This window comes from Corvus hawaiiensis, chromosome 14 (assembly GCF_020740725.1).
Source record: "Corvus hawaiiensis isolate bCorHaw1 chromosome 14, bCorHaw1.pri.cur, whole genome shotgun sequence".
Classification (NCBI taxonomy): Eukaryota; Metazoa; Chordata; class Aves; order Passeriformes; family Corvidae; genus Corvus; species Corvus hawaiiensis.
Window position 1 is genome coordinate 890,872 of NC_063226.1, and position 19,389 is coordinate 910,260.

General features: G+C 45.8%; 1 protein-coding gene across 5 annotated transcripts in view; it reads right to left on the minus strand.

Annotated features, from left to right (window-relative positions):
* The window catches only part of MCF2 (MCF.2 cell line derived transforming sequence), a 54,747-nt gene that overhangs the window by 5,576 nt on the left and 29,782 nt on the right, over positions 1 to 19,389 (minus strand). For 3 of the 5 annotated variants that reach the window (XM_048318889.1, XM_048318887.1, XM_048318891.1), the window contains 20 exons: positions 19,231 to 19,350; positions 17,917 to 18,108; positions 16,442 to 16,633; positions 16,127 to 16,298; positions 13,347 to 13,435; positions 12,689 to 12,777; positions 12,388 to 12,454; positions 10,521 to 10,636; positions 10,339 to 10,408; positions 9,889 to 9,981; positions 9,451 to 9,543; positions 8,351 to 8,476; positions 7,362 to 7,583; positions 3,848 to 3,940; positions 3,478 to 3,556; positions 2,888 to 2,954; positions 2,331 to 2,437; positions 2,139 to 2,251; positions 1,751 to 1,863; positions 198 to 298 (listed from right to left, as the gene is read on the minus strand). In XM_048318889.1, coding sequence (XP_048174846.1) covers positions 198 to 298; positions 1,751 to 1,863; positions 2,139 to 2,251; positions 2,331 to 2,437; positions 2,888 to 2,954; positions 3,478 to 3,556; positions 3,848 to 3,940; positions 7,362 to 7,583; positions 8,351 to 8,476; positions 9,451 to 9,543; positions 9,889 to 9,981; positions 10,339 to 10,408; positions 10,521 to 10,636; positions 12,388 to 12,454; positions 12,689 to 12,777; positions 13,347 to 13,435; positions 16,127 to 16,298; positions 16,442 to 16,633; positions 17,917 to 18,108; positions 19,231 to 19,350 — 2,314 coding nt within the window. The remainder of the gene's footprint in view (positions 1 to 197; positions 299 to 1,750; positions 1,864 to 2,138; positions 2,252 to 2,330; positions 2,438 to 2,887; positions 2,955 to 3,477; positions 3,557 to 3,847; positions 3,941 to 7,361; positions 7,584 to 8,350; positions 8,477 to 9,450; positions 9,544 to 9,888; positions 9,982 to 10,338; positions 10,409 to 10,520; positions 10,637 to 12,387; positions 12,455 to 12,688; positions 12,778 to 13,346; positions 13,436 to 16,126; positions 16,299 to 16,441; positions 16,634 to 17,916; positions 18,109 to 19,230; positions 19,351 to 19,389) is intronic. The other 2 variants (XM_048318890.1, XM_048318888.1) reach the window with 1 other exon arrangement.

Below are 19,389 nucleotides of genomic sequence, written 5' to 3' on the forward strand. Positions count from 1 at the left end.
AAACATCTTAATGTGTTAAACAAACAAACAAAAGCTTAATTTACTACTTTTGCAGGCTTTTTGGAATAGCTGCTTGCTTTTCTATTTTTCCAGCAGAGGCATATGCAGCCAGATTTAGTACATCAAGTGTAAAGCAAATGGCTTAAAAGACCTGATTTGAGATATGAAATATTTCTGCTAGGCGTGCTATCAAATACCTGCAACTTTGGCATTCCGAAATCTGCAGTCACCGACTACAATCTGCAGACTGTGGACAGGAATCCAGCCTTCTTTTCTTCTGTTTAGGTTTTTCACCAACCTTTGAATGACAACAGCATTAGTAACAGAAGCCAACCAACACCCAGGAGCCCTTTGGTGAGGGCACACTCTACACAGCTGGTGGTGCAAGCAACAAATTGTTCAAACCAGGGCAGCATTTTAACAGGACCTGAGCATGCATTTAAAGTACTCCTCCCACCTAAATTTAGGAACGTAATTAAAAAGCCTACACCTCTCTAGACAATGGAGAGGAACAGGACTCCCTCTCAAGTCATCCTGCCCAAGACTTCCAGAGATGCCAGTAGAGGAAAACTGGCTTCTGATGGAGTCAAGGGCAATTATTTTCCTCACTCCTCTGCTGTTTAGACTGGTAGGATGATTTTAGTCAGGATACTGTAAGTAAATTCAAGCCAAGATTTAGGCAGCTGGAAATACTCATGCTCATAAGTGACAACCCCGTGTCTCACTCATGCAGTGAAATTGGTGCTAACAATAAAGCTTGGTGTGAGAAATTCTTGACTAGCACGGGCTGAAGCCCTCAGGGAGAGGTGAACTTTCAGCAAACCTGAGGTGCTTTGCATCTTGCTTTTGCTAACAACAAATGGAATTTTTCAAAATGCAGTGGGACTAGATGATCCTTGCAGATCCCTTGCAACTGAAATATTCTGTTTTATCCTATTTTAATTTCTCTTAAGTGCAAGGGCTGCAGCTGTCAGCCAGGAATCCTCCACGGGGCATTGACATCTGTGCATTTACAGGCTGGTGCCTGCACAAATCTGATCCAGGTTCCTGCTAACATCATCCTTCCCACACCCCAAACAAGGCATTGGCACACTGGGCTCCCTCCTGCTGAGAGCCCGCGCTGGCTGATGAGAGCTGGGCAGAATCATCCTGGAAAGGAAAGAGCCAGAAACCTCAGCCAAACTGCTGTAAATCTCAGGAGGGGGCACGCTGCCCTTCCAGACAAGGACACCAATGGTTCGACAGGCAGCAGGCCTGATGCTCCCAGCCACCAGGAGAGAACCAGTTGAGAGGGGGTATCTTGTGAGCCACAGCTTTACACAGAAGAGAAACAGGGTCTGCAGCCATCCCCCAGTTAACGTTCCTACAGCTGTCTGAGGGAGGAAAATGCCTTGCAATTACTCACTATGGCTGTTAATAAGCCCAGAGGAACAAAGCCTGGAGCTGAGCTGGCACAGGCAAAGGGAAGCACCATCTGAAGTGGGAAGAGCACGGCAAGAGGGGCTGTGAAGGTGTTGGTAAAACCCAGCTCACCCAGACACCCATGGCAAGGGAAGTCCTGACTTGTTTCCCCAGGCCAAGCCAGTGTGGATGGCATCCCATCTTGGCAAGGGAATGAATTCTCCAGCTTTCTGGAATAGTCTAAAGCTCAGTTAGGAGCTGCAGTGAGTGTATCACCAGGCAAGCCACATTTCAAGGGACTGCTTTGCAGGCTCTTAAAGATAAGGCAAAGAAATCCTAAAATACCTACCACTGTCCCTCACCATCTTCATGCAAGAGCTGAATTTCATCCCCGTTTTTCACCAGCAGGTCCTCTGATCCTCTCCTCTTGCAGTCTGCAAGGGCTGTGTATTTTCCTGGAGACTGTGGAAGAAAGAAAAACTTACCTTATTTAGCTGCATTTCACATCACACAACTGTGATTTCTGACTGCTGCAGGGAATGTGACAGAGCCCTATCAGCTACCTTAATTAAAATTACTTCAAGACACTGTGGCTGAGACATCTTCTCATTCCCCAAACTGAGATACGGAAATTCTGAGAGGCATGGACAAGATCCATCCATTACCCAAGGAAAGCAAGGCAAGATGACTGACCATGGCAGCCCCCCAAGCTCTGCCACTACTGCACCTCCACCTACCAGCTGGTTCCCGTCCTCCTCTTCGGTGTCCGAGCAGTTGGAGAGGTACTGGTGACCCGACCACTCCTCCAGCCCCTCGCAGATCTCCAGGGACTGGGACATTCCTGGCCAGCCTGGAAGACAGTGTGGGGCTCAGGCTGGGGTAGGCGGGCACGCACAGAAATGCCCTGAAGGGAGGGGAAGGGGCCATACTTCTGTGGGGCTTGTTCTGGGGGGACACGAGCCCGCTGTCCAGCATCACCGGGCTGGTGCGCTCCGAGTCGTTCTCTTCGGAGCTGATGGAGGCTCTCTGCTGCTTCCTGAATCATTAAAAAAATAGAGAAATCAATCTTAGTTTTACTTCACGAATGAACACAAACTCCATGAGGTTTTGTAAAACAGCGTCAAAAATAATACTGGTACCTCTTACTGCATGTTTCTATAAAGATTGAGGATTTAATGCCCGGTTCCTAATCTTTCTGGGAGGGGAGATGAAGTTGCTGCAGTGTGAATTAGAGCCCTGTCTTTGCTCTGTCTCCATCTGCAGAGCAGCTGCAGCTCAGGCTGAGCTGCCAGGCTCAAGGGTGGCCCCCGCAGACCCTGTCCCCAGCCACTGCCACTGAAGGGTGAGAAGCAGCACGTCCCTCCTGTCCCCTCCCCAGAGACAGAAACGGGGCCAGCACAGAGGCAGCAGGACCCAGCCAGCAGGAGCTGGGTGCCCACTGATGGGAGGGCACCCCAGGGAGCCCCGGCCAGCTCCTGGCACTCACCCGTCACTCAGCTGGGACGAGAGCGGGAGCTGCTCCGAGCACGAGCCAGGCTGCTGCTTCTCCACTGCTGGGAGGGCAAACACAGCTTCAAATCCAGTTTTTTATTAGCAACTGTCACACTTGAAGCATTACTTTTAAAATTAGACCTTTTGTACAACCCTATTGATTTCTGTTCAGAGAAAAACAGACCTATGGACTCTTGCAAAGCACAGACTTAATTATGATCAAGGTGGCATGCTAGCACAAATCCAATACCCAGCATGCTACTGAGGATCAAAATACGCTTAAAATCAGGGGTCTGTTATGTATCTCATTGAATTAAACCTATGATAACAAATGTGAAATAATCCCCAAGGTAATGACAACCAAAAAAATGTACTTCTGTAATTCATTTTCACATGAGCACCCAGCTTTTACTGCTCCAAGTTATGTTATTTCCCTGTAATGTAAGGCCTCACTCCAGCATTTTGCTACCAGGCTTCTAAAAATCAATTCTCCAGTGAAAATTAGTGGACTTGAAGATCAGCAATGTGACAACAGGAAAGCTTCTGCTGCACAATGAAAGCCACAGAGAAATTGGTCAAATGTACCTTTTATAAGCTCTTGCTGCTTGAACAAAATTTTTCTTATTTCGTTCAACCATGCCATCTTCAGATCTACTGTTTGGGCCTGGAAGAAGAGAAAATTGTCTGAATTTTGAATTAGGAGTCATCATTATAATGTAGGAATAAAATCTTAACTTTTCTCTGCTGTAATTAACTGAAATCCCCTTTTTTTTCCCAAAGCTACCAATAAATTTTAAACAGTCTTAATCTTTTCAAATTGATGATTCCCATTACATCCAGGCAAGGCACAGTGGAAATTGTAGAGCTATCACTACAACCATAAAGACCAATGAGACACATTTTCTTCTCACTGCTCTGAGGGTGTGCAAATACCCAGATTTCTGAAGCTACAAACCTGCACCACATACACCTCTTCTCTCCCACTGTACCAGATCTCAAATTTCCGATGATCTCCTTTCACATTCTCAGTTATTCCAACTGCATTCATCTGCAAATCCAAACAACAAATTTAAACATAATTCAAAGCTCCCTCTTCCCCAGGAATCCAGATTTTTGACAGCAAGTTAAACTTGTTTTCACTGAATTTAACATGTTTTATCAATTTTAATTCAAGTAGCAACCAAAAGTCATTATCTGTCTCGTGCCTCCTGACTTTCTATCAGCTTGCTGCATTTTGGATAAGCTTTCCAAAACCAATCAATGGACCTTCGGGAAGTTTTCATTTGGGAATGAGTGGAACTGACTGAAGCATCATCTCAGTTGCCTCTTTCAGCACAGAATTTCTCAGGTTTGGCATATGAAGATTTATAAACACGTGACATGTTATTTATCTACATACATTATTTCTGCCATATTATTCTTTATTTGCTCACCAAATTCTTTGTTTCCCTCTTTTAGTGACCTTTAAAACCCATTTGTGAAGCCCTTAGCTCCTTTTAGGGGTTTGAGTTCAATACCCTTTGGCCCCTGACCATCCCTGTAGTGGTGATGGGAAAAACCCTAAGGTTTCCAAAAGCAGGGTTAGTTTTTGGATACGCAGCCTGAGCTGCCCCAAGCCTGAGCTTTCAGGATGCACCCAGGCTTGAAGCTGAATGCTGCTTTACTCAGTATCACCAACCACTTTTGATAGTCTGGATGAAAATACCGCAGGCCCAAGTCCTTCAGGATCTGCACAATGTGACCGACCTGAACCAAGCTTAAAACTATGATTAGAGACAAGAAACTCTTCAACAACAGGAGACCTCTGACATCCCTCCTGAACAGGCCATGAAGCTGAAAAATGCTGTAATACCTGATATCACACAAACCATCCTCTCCCTCAAAGCAGAGTTTGCTGGCAATTAAGGGATGGTCAAAAATAGCTCAGGTATCCCACCTGCATGTTTTGGAGCAGATGTAATAACAAAGGTATCATCTATCATAAATTATTCACACAGACTGCATTAGACAAATCCATTATAAACAAACAGAACCTTAGAAATAACATCTGTTCAACACTGCTGTTCCTCCTTGGCAGTATGCGCGTGCCCAGAGCTTTTGGTCTGAAAGACGTCGATGACTTACAGAAGAGGTCCCACGAACAAATGTTCTGTTCCAGCTTTTTCAAATGTTGGTGCCCCTTTGCAGTGACATAAACAGCCTCAGGGAGGAGCAACCAAGTTGCTCTTGACATCACAGAAGCATTTAAGCTGGGAAAGACCTCTACGACCATCGAGTCCAACCATTCCCCCGGCACTGCCAAGGCCACCACTAACCCATGTCCCCAAGTGCCACATCCACACATCTTTTAAATCCCTCAAAGGATGGGGACTCCCCCACTGCCCTGGGCAGCTGTGACAGTGCCTGACCACTCCTCATATCCAACCTGAACCCACTGGTGCAACTTGAGGCCATTTCCCCTTGTCCTGTCAAGATGCCTTAGAAAGCCAAATGAGGCTCCATTCTGATTTTATAAAAACTTAAAATTTATGAAAGCTGTTGGAAGGGCAGCCTAGAGAGCACCTCACCCACTCGCTGCAATTCCCAGTTCTGTGCATCTTCTCTACCTTGGCAATTTACAGAGGCTCCTACAAAACTGCCCAGGCATCAAGATATTAGAAATTTTAGATGACCTACTATGATGATGCAAAGAAAAAGCACCAGGAAGAGACAGATTGAAAGTCTGTTCATTCAGGTTAGTGGATTTTAAAATTCTGTTTCCTCCCCCTGCCCAGGATTTACTGTCAGCAGTTGGATCACTGCAGTGCCAACCAGGCTGGGTTAGTGCAAAGCTCTGGGATGGTGTTTATCTGCATCAGCTTCCACGTGGCACCAGGCAGATTTACCTGGCACTGCAGTAACCTGCATCCTCTAAGTTTCTGACTCTCAGCTGAAGAGGTATTGACCACTGCACATTTTACAGCATACAGAATATTATCCTGAGGGTTTCTTTTGTTTGTTTCACGGATGATCTGTTACACAGCTTCTACCCAACAGCTCATTGCAACCCTGAATCCCAAAAAAAACATTGCTGCAAAGAAAAACAATTTCCTGATACTTGGGGTCACGGTTTAGAGGTGGATTTGGCACTGCTGGGTTAACAGTTGGACTCAATGATCTTAGAGGTCTTTTCCAATATCAATGATTCAATTTATTTGATCACGAATCAAATAAATGTCGAGCTCCAGAAATAGGATTTTGCCCTCAGAACAGCAATTCTCAAAACATACGTGTGCAGATGTAATCCTGTCGCATCCATGGATTCCCTAACTCCAACCTCTCTGTGTGTCAACTGGAAAATGAGCCCTCCTGAGGCAAAGGAAAACATTGCCTGGACTCCTGAGCACAGGATTTTCTCCTCTGAGCTGGATTTCCTCCTGCCACCTCTTCAGTTCTTTCAAAAGCATGTATGGTAAAACAAGTACTGCAGGGAAAACAAGCCCTCCAGAAAGAAAATGATGCTGTTTGGGGAAAACATTAGGTACCAAAACATATGGCCTGAGACTTGCTTTTATTACATCATTTGTAACGTGCACCAGAGCTGAACAGACTTACCTACTGTTACCTTGTTTTCTGACTGCTCATGCATCTCCCTCCCCAGACCCCACTGAGAGCAGGGACCTGCAGCAGGGATCTGCTCTGCCTCCAATTCTCAATTTTTTCCAATCTAATATATACCCCTACTGGGTTTCTATTCTTCAAGAAAAACAAGGCAGAGCACTGAGGAACAAATGCTGGTATTAGAACTGCTCATCACACGCATTATGCCAGAAGGTCTCTTCTAGAGCAGTGCTTGGGGAATTTTACTGGCAATAGTCAGCATTTATAGGGTTGGGACTGTTGCTTACATCCCTCGTATTTTGCCATAGGCTACTCTTGTCATCTGATAATTGTCCTTTTAGCTGCAGTTGGAGCCTGCAAAGGAGAAAGGCAATGGGGAGGGAGAAGAGTTATCCCTGCATCCTCCTGCGGGGTGGGAAATAGGGCTCAGGAGCAGCCAGGCAGAGCCTGCCCTAGGGGCCTCCCTGGGGCACGAGGAGCCTCCTCGCTCTCCCATGTGGGCTGAAAGACACATAATGCCCTTCCATGCCCTCACCCACTCCTGGAACATGGACTAGAGCAGGAGCCAGGCACAGTTGTACCCCTGGGATTGGCACAGCTCCATTTCCCTGGCAGAGTCACATCCGTGGCTCCGGGTCCATGGGGTCTCCCGGCTGCTGCCTCAGCTCTGGGGTCCTCAGAGTTCATTCAACCAACAGCCCTCCGTGGATATGGCACGTCCCTGTGAGGCATCACAGCCCTCAGCAGCAGAGAACAAGCCACTGGGTCACAGAAGAAATGCCCTTTGGCTCTGCAGAATCACTGGTCTGCAATACACACGGCTGTGTAAAACTCCCATACCTTCATAAATAAAAACACAAACTCCTTACTTTCAGAAAGTGCTTAAAGCTGTAAGATGAGGTTTTGTCATATCCATCTCCGTGCTCCTCTCGCTTCTTGCAGAAGACCAAGGCTTTCTCATACAGAAACAGGTGCCTCTGCATGGGCTTGAACCTGGCAAGATCCTTCATTTTTGTTGGCCCTTTTCGGTGTCCTGTCCAAACACTGAAAGATCCCTGCATCAATACTTTCCCCAGTTCGCTCAGGTCACCCTGAGGAGAGCATGACAAATAAAAAAAGAAAGAAAAAGACATCAATTAAGATGCAAGAGGACTCTCCAGTGACTGGACACAGGGCCAGCTCTGTTCCAAGGCACGTCCCTCCAAGAATAAGTCTTCCTGGAAGGATCAGAGGATCTTTTGGGAGTGATGACCTGGTCCCAGGGGGAAGGAGAGGTCTCATGCAGGGCTGCAGCTAGTCTAGAAAGTCAGAAACTGGAAGAACTCAAAAGAAAGGAAAACCATCCAGCTCCTATGGAAGAGCTCAGGGGCTCTGGGCTACTTCAGTGAGACAGGGCAGATGAGATTTGAGCCTGAACTGAGGTGTCGGAAGCTGGAATTCTCAAGGAGGCCAGAACTGGGATCGGCAGCTTTGAAAGCCTCACCCTTCCCTGAAGCCATAGCAAAGACAACCACTCCAGTGGGAGAGGCTCAGAATCAGCCTCAGAGAGCAGTTTGTTAAATGCTGAATGTGAAATGCTACGAAGATGGTGAACTTAGGTCAGCCGTGAGAACACAAAGGTGCACACTGGAAAAATACTCTGGAAAACCACAAGGTGGCAAGTATGGGCACTGTGCAGACCTGGGTATGTCCCAAACCCCTGAAATCAGATGGAAGACTGTCACCTGTGAGGGCTCCTGATCCCACTCACTTTGTAGCTGTTCTGGGATAGTTCTCAGCTCACACATTCTGGACACCATCCATTCCCAGTGCATCACCCGGCCTTGTGCAGGGGCTCTCATTGCTCAAACCTACTCACATCATATCCTGTTATTGAAATCTGATGCATAGAGTCGTTGACTGACTTCAGCAAATCCAACATTGCAACCAGAGCTTCTTGAAGTTCCTGAACTCCATCACAGCTCGTGCTGTACTTTAGCAGCTCCTGAAAATAGAAATAGGAGAGCACGTGTTTGCACTTGAACAAAGCAGGTTTTTCCACCTTGCCCAAAGTTTGCAATGGCCAGAAGTGACCTACACTGAGTTTCTTTTTTCATGTCACTGGAAAAAGACTCCCTCTAAAGCACTCAAGTACGAGTGTGGAACAGGTCACTGAAGGATGGCCTATTTTTAATGTGTTTCCGTAAGGATGGTGTCAGTATAGAGCAGCACCACATTCATCTGATTCCTTTGTGTTGTGTTTTCCTGCTTGGTAAGGCATGGGAAATAAGGCTCAGGTTCTTCATTAGCTGCCAATATGCCACACATGCCCTCAAATGGGCTTGCAGTAGATGATTGTCTTCAGACTGGCAGACACAAGAAGGCTCTGGATTTTATAAATTCTGTTCCAAGTCAGTAAATGGAAGACAGAATTTTACCACTGAGATAAAATCAGTTTCATTTCAAATCTCCTGTGTCCACTTACAGCTGCATGTATACTCATTCAAGAGTCTAGAGGGTGAAGTCAGAAGCTACTGCCCAAGTGTTAACCCTGCCTTACAAAGTGAGAATAACAGCACTGCCCTGCCTCAGACGGGGGACACAAGAATAAAGGCATTAAAGATTACAGGCACTATCAACACCTGAGGAGAAGAGATGCAACAATCTATTTCATTCATCAGATTCTCAAGATTATCTCTGGCTCAGTTTTCTTACAGGTGCTTCTGTAATTTTGCATCTCTGAACGGATTCAAACAGTCTTTCTCTCCTTAAAAAATGGCTTGTTAAAAGCACTTGTTCCCTTTTCAGGTATGTGAACATTCATCTTCACTGAAAGTCACTTCAGAGGGCCAAGATAAGCAATATGTCATCCAAAGCTCCCTGCTGATTTACAGGTAACCTTTAATTGAAAAATAAAGCAAACTGGAAAACAAGTCTAATCTATCTGTGATGCCCTTTACAAAGCAGAGCATGGGATACCTTCAGAAGTAACTGGTATTTTGTCAGGCGCTGTACTGGTTTGAGCAAATAGGAATCCAGCCCGAGCTTGTGTTCTAATTTTCTTTGGCATTCCTGGAACATAGAATTCAGGCTAAGTAAGTTTTGCAGCATCTATAAGTAGCTATTCCAACAGCACGACCGTGGGGTTTGATGGCTCTCAAGATTTCATGTCAAAGCATTGAATGGTGCCTACAACTAAAGAAATATTACAACAACATGCAAAATAACACAGTGAGTGGATCTGCCTTGTGCTCCTGGTGTACAAGAAACTCCAACATCTCTTTCTGCGAGTCTTTTGTGTGCACTTTTCACACAACACCAAACAAAATGCAGGAGAATTGTGGGCTGTCGAGGAGGGTGTTTAGGACAAGGGAGTGTCCCACAGTGATGCCAGCCTGGGTAGAAGAGGCAGCTCACCTGGAAGAAGGAGCTTTCGGAGCACTGCCTCCACAGGGACTCGGAGCGGGGCTTGTTCTGGCAGTACTTCTCATACATCTGGAAATCCTCCCGCTGCAAGGGAAGCCGAAAGGCAAGTCACCCTCAGGGACCCAATCCTGCTGGGCAGCAAATGAGGCCAACGCCCAAACTGTGCGTGCTTTTATCTCTGCTGCCAACTTTACTATCTCAAAGTGACAGAGTTTGGGTGAAAAAAGCACTGCTGGGGATCCCAGCAGACCCCGGCGTGGTCACGATGGCTGCTCTGCCCCATCCCTGCTGGCCAGGCTCTGCCACTGCTGGCCTGGCTGTGGGTCCTGAGGCTCAGGAGCTTCTCACTCAACCGACATAAGTGAGGTGTTGCAGAGCGTGACAAACCAGGAGAAACATTGGCCTTCGAGTCTGCTTTATACGTGAAAATGAGTCACCCACCCTGTCTAGAAAACAACATCCCACTCTCTCGGGTGCTCCCAGGCAGTTTTCCAAACTGTGCAGGAAAATTCTGCAAGAGATGGGAGAAGGGACAAAAACGCAGCAGTGAGCAAGGTAAGGTTTGCGTATTTCATCGTTGCAAGGGCTCAGTCTGATAACAAGGGAACAGAGCAACACCATACTTGTTGTGGAAGTCATAGATCTCAGGCATGTTTCCGAAGAGGACGTCCTTCCTGTTCCTCAGCACGGGGGGCAGGAGGATGAGCATGGCAGGATTATCCATCTCTGCTCTGTAGCCCTGCCAGATGCAAAAAGGGCTCATCACTCAGCTGCCATCTCCTCAAAGGCAGATAAAAAGGGGACATGAACAGACTTCCAAGACAATCTCTTTGTTTTTAAGTGCAATATCCCTTTTATTCCCTGTTCTTCGGTCTCTAAATCCCTGTCTTTCAGTCTCTGGGCACATGGGGTTGTGGTCCAGGAGGGAGTGGCTTGGGGCAGCTCCTGTGGGGCCGGCAGCACTGCAGAGATGCTCCCAATTCTCCAAAGGCAAATCAGCCTGGCTGCAGGAGAGGACCCATAGGAATACCTGTCACATCTCCTCTGTGCCCAGGGGACTCAGGAGTGGCAGTGTGTGTGTGCAGAGGGAGCAGTTACACACAGCCCCACCAGAACCACTGCAGGAGGCAGTGAGCTACCAACCAGACACAGCTTGGGATCAAATACCAAAATCAATGGGCTTTTTGCTCCTGTACAAGACATGCTGAGCACCGGGGTCTTGCTTTCCTCAGTGCTTCAGGAATTCTGGGCTCTGTGGCTCCACTTGCCCCTTGAAATCACAGGCTCCCAAACTGGGGAGGAGCTGGAATGGAGAACACTGAAATACAAATTGTTGGGTGGAACTAGGAAAGAATGTAAAGCTCCCCAAAGTAACATCCCATCACTGCACAACTGCACCAGATAGGGCAAATTTCCTAACTGCAGTGCAGGGAGAAGGCACGGCCAGAGCTCAGGACTGTCAGGGCAAAGAGGACCCCAAGACTGCCATTAGCCACAGCTCAAGCTGGTCCCCAAGGACTGCACAGAACTGAGGCCCTTTTTACATGAGCAGCAAGAATGTGTTCAATATGTACAGCACATCTCCTTTGGCTTTCCAAACTAATCTCTCACACTCACTGTGGTTGGAATCAATATTCCTTATACTAAGCAGGCATTTTGTAGTTGATTAAGGATGCAATAGATGATATGTATCTGGAAAATCAGTCATTTTTATTTAACGCCAGCAAGCAGGCATTCCTCTTTAAAGGAAATACTATTTTCAGAAAACTGAAGTCTATCTGTCCATTTTTCTCTATCTAGACTTGATGTGCACAGCAATAAATCTGTGGACCTGCCAACTGCTTCATCACAGACAGTGTGGTTTAACAAAAACCCAATCAGTGCAGGGAAATTACGTGTAACTACCTGCAGTCCAACAGATTTATATCCTGCTTGCTCCTGGGTGAGAGAAATGTGAGGGGGAGAGCTATTTAACAGCCAACTTGTGTTGGCCATCAGCAAGAGTTATTTTGGAATAAAGTAGAAGTGTCTAAAATGGCAGTATGAGAAATCATAATCTGCTTTCTAAAGTAATGTGCTTCATATGGCCATGAACTTCACAGTATTGAGATGGAATTCTCCCAAGGATAAAACACAAGCCTCTTTCTTTTGTCTCCGAAAGGTAAAGGGAATTAGGGAACAGTAAAAAGAAACAGCTTTTTGTGTATTTTACAGGCACTGCTAAGACTAATTACCAGTGCTTTTGTGTACAAACAGAAGGCTTCTCCTCCATTGTAGATGAAAAGCTCATCCTGACACCAACTGTTCCTGCAGATGCTTCTAACAAAGAAAACTTAAGGAGAAAACTTGAGCATTTATGCCTAGCTTGGGATCTGACAGTCTGGTGGAAACCTGCCCTGTCACATCTTCGCTTGGGCTGACAGAGTGGCAGGTGCCCTTTTGTACAAGTCACCAGGGAACAGTAATGAGCAACCTGGAGAAGTCACTCACCGTCAAAACAGTGAAGAGTTCCTCCACATACACTCTCTCTGTTTCTATAAGCTCATTTATGACATGGCTAAAATAAAAAATAAAAAAAATATAGAAGTATATTATTTGCATGTCTATAAAAAGCCCCACAGGTGATCACTGCAGTTCAAGGAGCCCAAAACATTGTGTGATCTCATTAATAACCAAGAGGTAAAAGCACAAGAGATGACAGCTGGGTCAGGCTGGAGGAACACAGGGATGGGGCAAGGATTGGCCAGAAATAATCATCATTTTAGGTGCTGTAAATGGGGTGAGTGCTTACCCTTTCAGTGTGTCTAAGCTGTCATCACTGTCTGAGATAAAATACTGCAAGGAATTCCGCTTCTCCTGATAGTCATGCATGACTTCAATCTGGAAGAGAAATGGGATGCACTGGAAGGAGCTGCAGGAAGGGCACTGCAGGGGCAGGAGGAGCCCAGCCCTTGGGGCCAGCAAGGAAACTCTTTGGGGAAGGATGAAATATGTTTCATTGTAAGAACCCTTGTGCAGTAAACATTACAAGGGAATAACATGTAGTGGGTAGCCAAGTATTCCCAGAAATTACTCTGCTACATAAAATTGGAAAATACTGGTGACATAATCCGTTAGCGCAGAGGTCAGAGAACAGCTTCCACAGGGGTAGTATCTGTGGATGGGGATATTTCCTAATACACACCTCTGTCATGTGAAAAGTAAGTTCAGGGAATAACACACAGGAAATAGGTATCTGGATATTGGAAAATCAATCCAAGATAGAGCTCAGGTGCTGGACTAATCCAACTAAAGCGTATGGATGTAAGAGGGTTTGGGTTTGCTTGATTTTTTTTAAGGAAAAAAAGAAAAGAAAATAAAGAGATCAAATCCAAAGTACAATCAATCTTTAGAGCAGTTTCAGTTTTTCAGCGTATAAAACTCACTCAGATTTCGTGAATAATTTTTACCTTGCGAGAACTTGGAGTTTTTCTTGAAGTTTTCTTCCCAGGGAGAGAGAGATCAAATGAAAATTTCAAACTGGAATTAAAATCCACACCTTGGGTAGAAAAAAGCAGAATTACATAATGTACATCTATAGCGAAGGAGATTCTTTTGACAGAAACTAGTAAGTCAGAAGGAAAAATGGGACACACTTTAAGATTAAATAATTAGTCAGCTAATACTAATAGCAAACTGTCCAAATAAAGGGTATTTATCCCAAACAATCCTAATGCCACATAGCATGTCACACGGTCATAAAGGTCATAAAGTAAAAATATTTAGAAAAAACAAAATGCCCACTAAGGGAACACAGTAATCAAAACCTAACAAAAGTCTCTGCAGCCTGAGCATATGGTAACAGCAAAAACAATAAAAGCAAATAAACTACAGAAAAGAACATCCCCTACTAGGACACTGTTTTAAAGTCCTTTTATGAATGCAGGGCAAGATGCTCAGCTGTAATGAACTGTTTCTCCATCTTGCACACATGTATTGATATTGTCAGTAAACTATTACAAGTTGTAATTAAGCCACAGAGGTAAACTGGAAGCTTAAAAATAAAGCATCAGTCTCTCCAAGGAGTTATATGACATCATTCAAATACTTCATAAGAAGAACATGGACATGCTGGAGAGAGTCCAGAGGAGGCCACGAAGATGCTCTGAGGGCAAAGTGGTGTGGAGAGCAGTCAGCCCATCTTCAGCTGGGGCAGCTGTGAGATCCAGCTGTTCCACCTTATCACACCCAGGCCTTGGACCTTGGGGTATAAACAGAGAGCTCTGGATGCTGGACACAGAGCAGAGGTGTGCATGGGGTGTGACCCATCACACAAGGGAAGACTTGGAAGAGCTGAGGACTTGCCAGTGGTCCTGCTCAGAGACTGCCACGGGGACGAAGGGAACACAGATATGAAGCTGGCTGGGAGATGAGCACCAGCTTCTGTTGCAAGAGTGACTCTACTCCAGCACTTGGCTCTGCCACAGCCTGCAGTGCCACTTCTGCACATCTCACTACACTTTAGGGCTCAGGGAGCTCTTTCCCCAGCTCCTCCAAAAAAAAGGTTTAAAAATTAGAACCGCATTTCTCAGATAGGCTTCAAATCCAGGGCAAAGATAAAAGAGGAAGCATCTGTCCTCAGACAGAGAAAGAAGGGGGGGAAAGGGGCATAGAAATATAAGAAAGAAAAGAATAGAGGACGAAAGTGATGTGCTCAGAGTTGGTTTGGTTTCAATCCACACCATAAAACCCATCCATCTCAAAGCACTCCCAGCAGAGCTCAGCATGTGTCTTTGACACTGCACATCACACCAGCAGGCCTGCAGTGGTTTGATGTTTGGTATCAAACAGGCCTTATTAAAAAGCTCTCTTGTCATGATCTATCCAAAGAGGACCCTTTTGTCTTTCCCTCACTTGATCATTGCTTTCAGGAAGGGGATTAATGGAGGATACCTGTGCTTTGCAGGTGACCGAGTGCCTCTGCTAGAAAAACTTGCATCCCAGAAAAGCATGAAATAAGCCCAGTTGAGTGACAATGATCTCACGACATTCCACAGAAGTGGCCACGCATTTACCCTACTCTTTAAGTCAATAATTTGTCTTTAACCCTTTCCTCTTTCTAGAAAGCTGGAAAAGCTGTGCTAGGTAAAATGAGAAATGCTCTAGTTTAAAGACTCAGAGCTTTTTTACTGATTGAGGAAAGGGCTTCAGAAGGTAATGTGCTTTAGAGAGGATGGCATCAGCCTGGGAAGAGGAAACCTGGGATTTATTTGCTGCACTGGCCTGCATCTTGAGTAGCTTCATTTCCTTCATTCCGTCTAGCTTCATTCCCACCCCACCACCTGGCTATTTACATTTCTCATTCCCTGAACTGAAGCTGCTTTTGCTGCTGTGTGACACCTGCTACAACCCACCATAACCAATATTTGCTAATTCATCATAAAAACCTAGTGTTAAAACACAAATGTTTAATTGCTTTTATGTAGTCAGATCGCTGAATTTAATATTCTGACACAATTTAGCAAGTCCCTGGTTGAAAATACATGGACACTACACTTTGAAATCTCTTTTAATTCTGCCTGATACACTCAGGGCTGCCAAGGATGAAAGTTTTAATGTTATCATTTAAAGCTAACATGGTGCCACATCCCATTACCAAAACTAGGGCAGAACATTCAGTGACCTCAGTTCAATGAGAATTTGTACCTTTACGGGCATTAATTATTCCACAATTGGGATTTCAGGAGGACACCCTGAAGGAATCAAAAGGAGTCAAGCATCCAGCTCATTTCTGTTCATGAGATTTGAGCTCCTCATTTCTCCAAGCTCCTTTGCAAACATCAGTCTAACTTTATGTCAGTTCCAGCTCAAGACAGCCACAGAGAATAGGCAAGATAATAAATTTATAAACCTTTCCCTTTTTTACCCTGTGATATTAATTCACCAGTTTCCAGCCCAGCAGGATGCCAGGAAAGCAGAACTGGAGGTGTGCACTACTTACAGCTCTTTTTTCACTGAGTATGAAGTGGAAATCAGTAACAAGCAACCAGCTTCATGTTTCACACAGGTATGGGAAGATTCACACAAAAATTGGAAAGATAATAAATAACCTGATAAATAATTAACACTATCCAATAACTGTATCTGCCAGCAAGGGTTAGGTAGTTTCTCAGAATCATCCTAAGCCTTACTCTTCCTGCCTCAAAGCAAAATTATCAGCTGAAAATACCACAGTTCCACAATATTTTACCATGTTTAGGAGAGAACAAGGGTGATTTTGATCTCGGTGGATTTTCGGGCCGAGGAGCTACTAACTGGACGGGCCGCACGTGTTTGTCCAAGAGCTTCTTGAAGCAGGACTGCCGGTTCTCAAACATGCTGCGAACATTTTCAAGCTTGACCTGCACTGACTGGATCTGGCACTGCAGAGAGTGAACAAAGACTCACATCATCACCACTAACTTGCACTTTGACCCAAAGCAGAGGACTACAAAGGTGACAGCACCGCCACACGGTCCAACCTTGCTTTTCACTTGGGTAATAAGGAACTGGAGGCGTTGCTTACCTTCAACTCAGATGTTAAGACTGATTCAAAATCATAGTGTAGGGCTTGGGGATCATAGTTTAAGTAGGCTGAAGAGCTTTCAAGAAAGCTTTCTATGTCCTGGAGTGCTTTCTGAGCGCCTTCTTTAGACTGGCACTTATCCATTTGCTGGTTGGCGAGCAGGTAGGCACCTTCATCGCAGCACTGCAGAGCCTGGGGACAGCACAGGCAGCGAGACCCTCAGTGCTACCTCCACTGCATCAAGGTTCTCACGAGGAACATCACTTATTGGATCTGTATGGAGCTAAACAGCACTCCCAAAGACCTCAGCACTTACTGTGTTTTGATCAGAAAGCAGAAAGGCCACATTTTTTCTGTAAGGTGACTGCAGTCCTCAACATATCCAGCCAAGCTGTTCCTACCGGTACCTGGCTAAAATTAGTGGCATACGTGACATGGAAGTACTAGTGCAGAGTTGACCCAAGGGATAAGCAGATGTTTATTTCTCCAGATGGGAAAGCTGAAGTGGGCCCTATGGAGCTTACAGTGAGACTGGCAGGTTTCTTGAGGCTCAGTGCAGACCTGAACTGGGGCTCATTGGCACTCGCACACTGTGGTGTGCACAGGGGTGAGAAGATGCTCCAGCCAAGAACAACAGAGAATCTCCAGTGCTTTGAACAGGAAGGGAGACATGGAGAGCAGGACCATGCTGTGCTCCAGCACAGCCCCAGGCTAGACCCTGGGCACCAACCAGGACTGCAAAGAGCCCAGGAGAAGCCCCTGTCCTGCAGCTGAGAGGCTGCCAAGGAACCGTCTGTCCCCACAGAGCAGCACAATGCTGAAGTGGAGCGCACAGAGAAAAAACGAGCTCCCCAAAACAGGGAAATGGAACAGGGTCAAACTTCCCTGTTCCTCTCAATTGGCCTCAAGCGTATTACAGCCGTGTGCCTTCTGGCCTAATTAGCGTGAATTTCCCTAAATGAATATTTGATGCTGATTAAGATATCAAAGAGCGTTGGAGCCACATGACTCCACTTCCATGCTAGCATACAGCAGCTGTGCCTATCTACCAATCTGTCACCTTATTTTACACTCAGCTATGTTCACTCTTAATAAATCACTCAGAAAAAAGAGCTGGAGTTTGTGTGAAAGCATTACCTCTGTCACACTGGGCATGAAAACCTCCAAAGTCAATTAATACATGGATGTAGCATGAAAGCATGACCAAGAGCAGCAGCTGAACTTGGTGTTCTGAATTGCCCTTTGAGATGCCCACATCTTTTCTGCTGACCTCACAGCACCAGCAGGTACCTGTTTGCTGACTTCCTCAGCTAAGTGAGGGGTGTGGGACTCCTCCAGCACCTGGGGAACACCTTCCTACCATTAACTGCTGAAGAAAAGCTGCAAATTTCAGATGCTTCCAGCTAAGAAGTGGAGAGGCTAACCCCATGGAGAAGATAACTGTCTCCTCAGAGCACTGTGTCTCTGAACTCTACCTGCTGAAGGCGGGTATGAAGGTCCAAGGTCTTCTGCAGGCGCATCTGCTTCCGTTTAATCTCATCAGACAGGAGGTCGGAATGGTGCCGCAGCTCGTTGCACTGCTGGCAGATCAGGTTGAGGGCGTAGTGGTGGTTTGCTGCGAGCTGGTGTCCGTGCAGTATCACCACCTGAGCCTTCCCTATCAGATCCTTCAGTGAGAGGGAGAGAATGCATTGCACACTTACAGAAATAGTGCCAACACATCCACATAAACCAACATGCACTTTCTCATCTTACCAGATTTCAGGCACACATGGAGATGACCATACCATTAGGAGTAGCCAGAATGGGTGCCTTATGCAGGATAAAATGGTACCCACCATCTGGGAAGAAAAACTTTTGCTATCCATAAAGAGGATGAAGAAGAAAACAATATTTCACCACAGCAGCAACGCTGTGAGTGCCTGCTGGCAATGCATCACTGCCCTCTCCAGGAACTGCACCCTGAATAAACTGCAGCTGATGTCCAGTTTAGGCCCACTATGCTCCCAAGCACCAAAGGCAACTGGGGTAGTTAAGGTTTAGCCTGATGCCAAGAACACACTATCTTTTCTGCACACCTTAGTCAGTGCAATGGTTTCTCCACGGCTGGCTTTCCACACTGGGATGGCTTTCCTGCTGCACCCTGCCTGCCTGGCCTTTTGATCCTCCTCCCTCTCTCCCTAAACATTTCTTCCAAATGGCCAGGCAGCCTCAGACCTTTCTCTAGAATTCTTATCTTCTGTGTCCAGATACCCCAGGATTTCTCTGCTGACCCTGGCCCATGTGCCCAGCACATCCCTTTGCAAAGGTCACATCCTCAGTTGGGCTCCTGTGAATCATCTCTCTTCACTCTTCTTTCCCCTACATCTCTTAGTCTTCACCCATATGTTATGTTCAAGTCACAGGCACGTCAGGATACAACTTTTTTTTGCAACTCCATGTGCCTGGTAACAAGTTTCTGCCTACTAGCACAGCTAAAGCACTTAAAATATAAATAATTCTTCTTCCAGCTCATTAAATCCCACGCCTCCTCCATGTTCAGACATTTATCTGTTCCCGATTTTCACGGTGGCTCAGCAATTTATTTTAACTATGATAATTAAATACCCTGGCTTTCAGAATGATCACAGTGCTGCTGCGCAGAGCAGAGACATGAAATCGATCCTTTCGTGCAGCACTTATCAACAAATTACACCAGAACCAGGTAATTGCACAAAGCACCTCCTACCACAAATACAGAATGTGGCTTGTTAGTGTTTCATTAGTGCTCTTTCTATGTATTATCTCACCTGAGCCATACCATCGAAATGATCCAAGTCCTTGAGCCTCTGTTTCACTTGGGGGACACTGTCGCCAGTGTCGGGCAGCTCCACTTGCTGACCCATTAAAAATTCAATGGCATTCTTGACCTAGACACAAAGAAGACGACTGCTGCAAAAGGATACAAA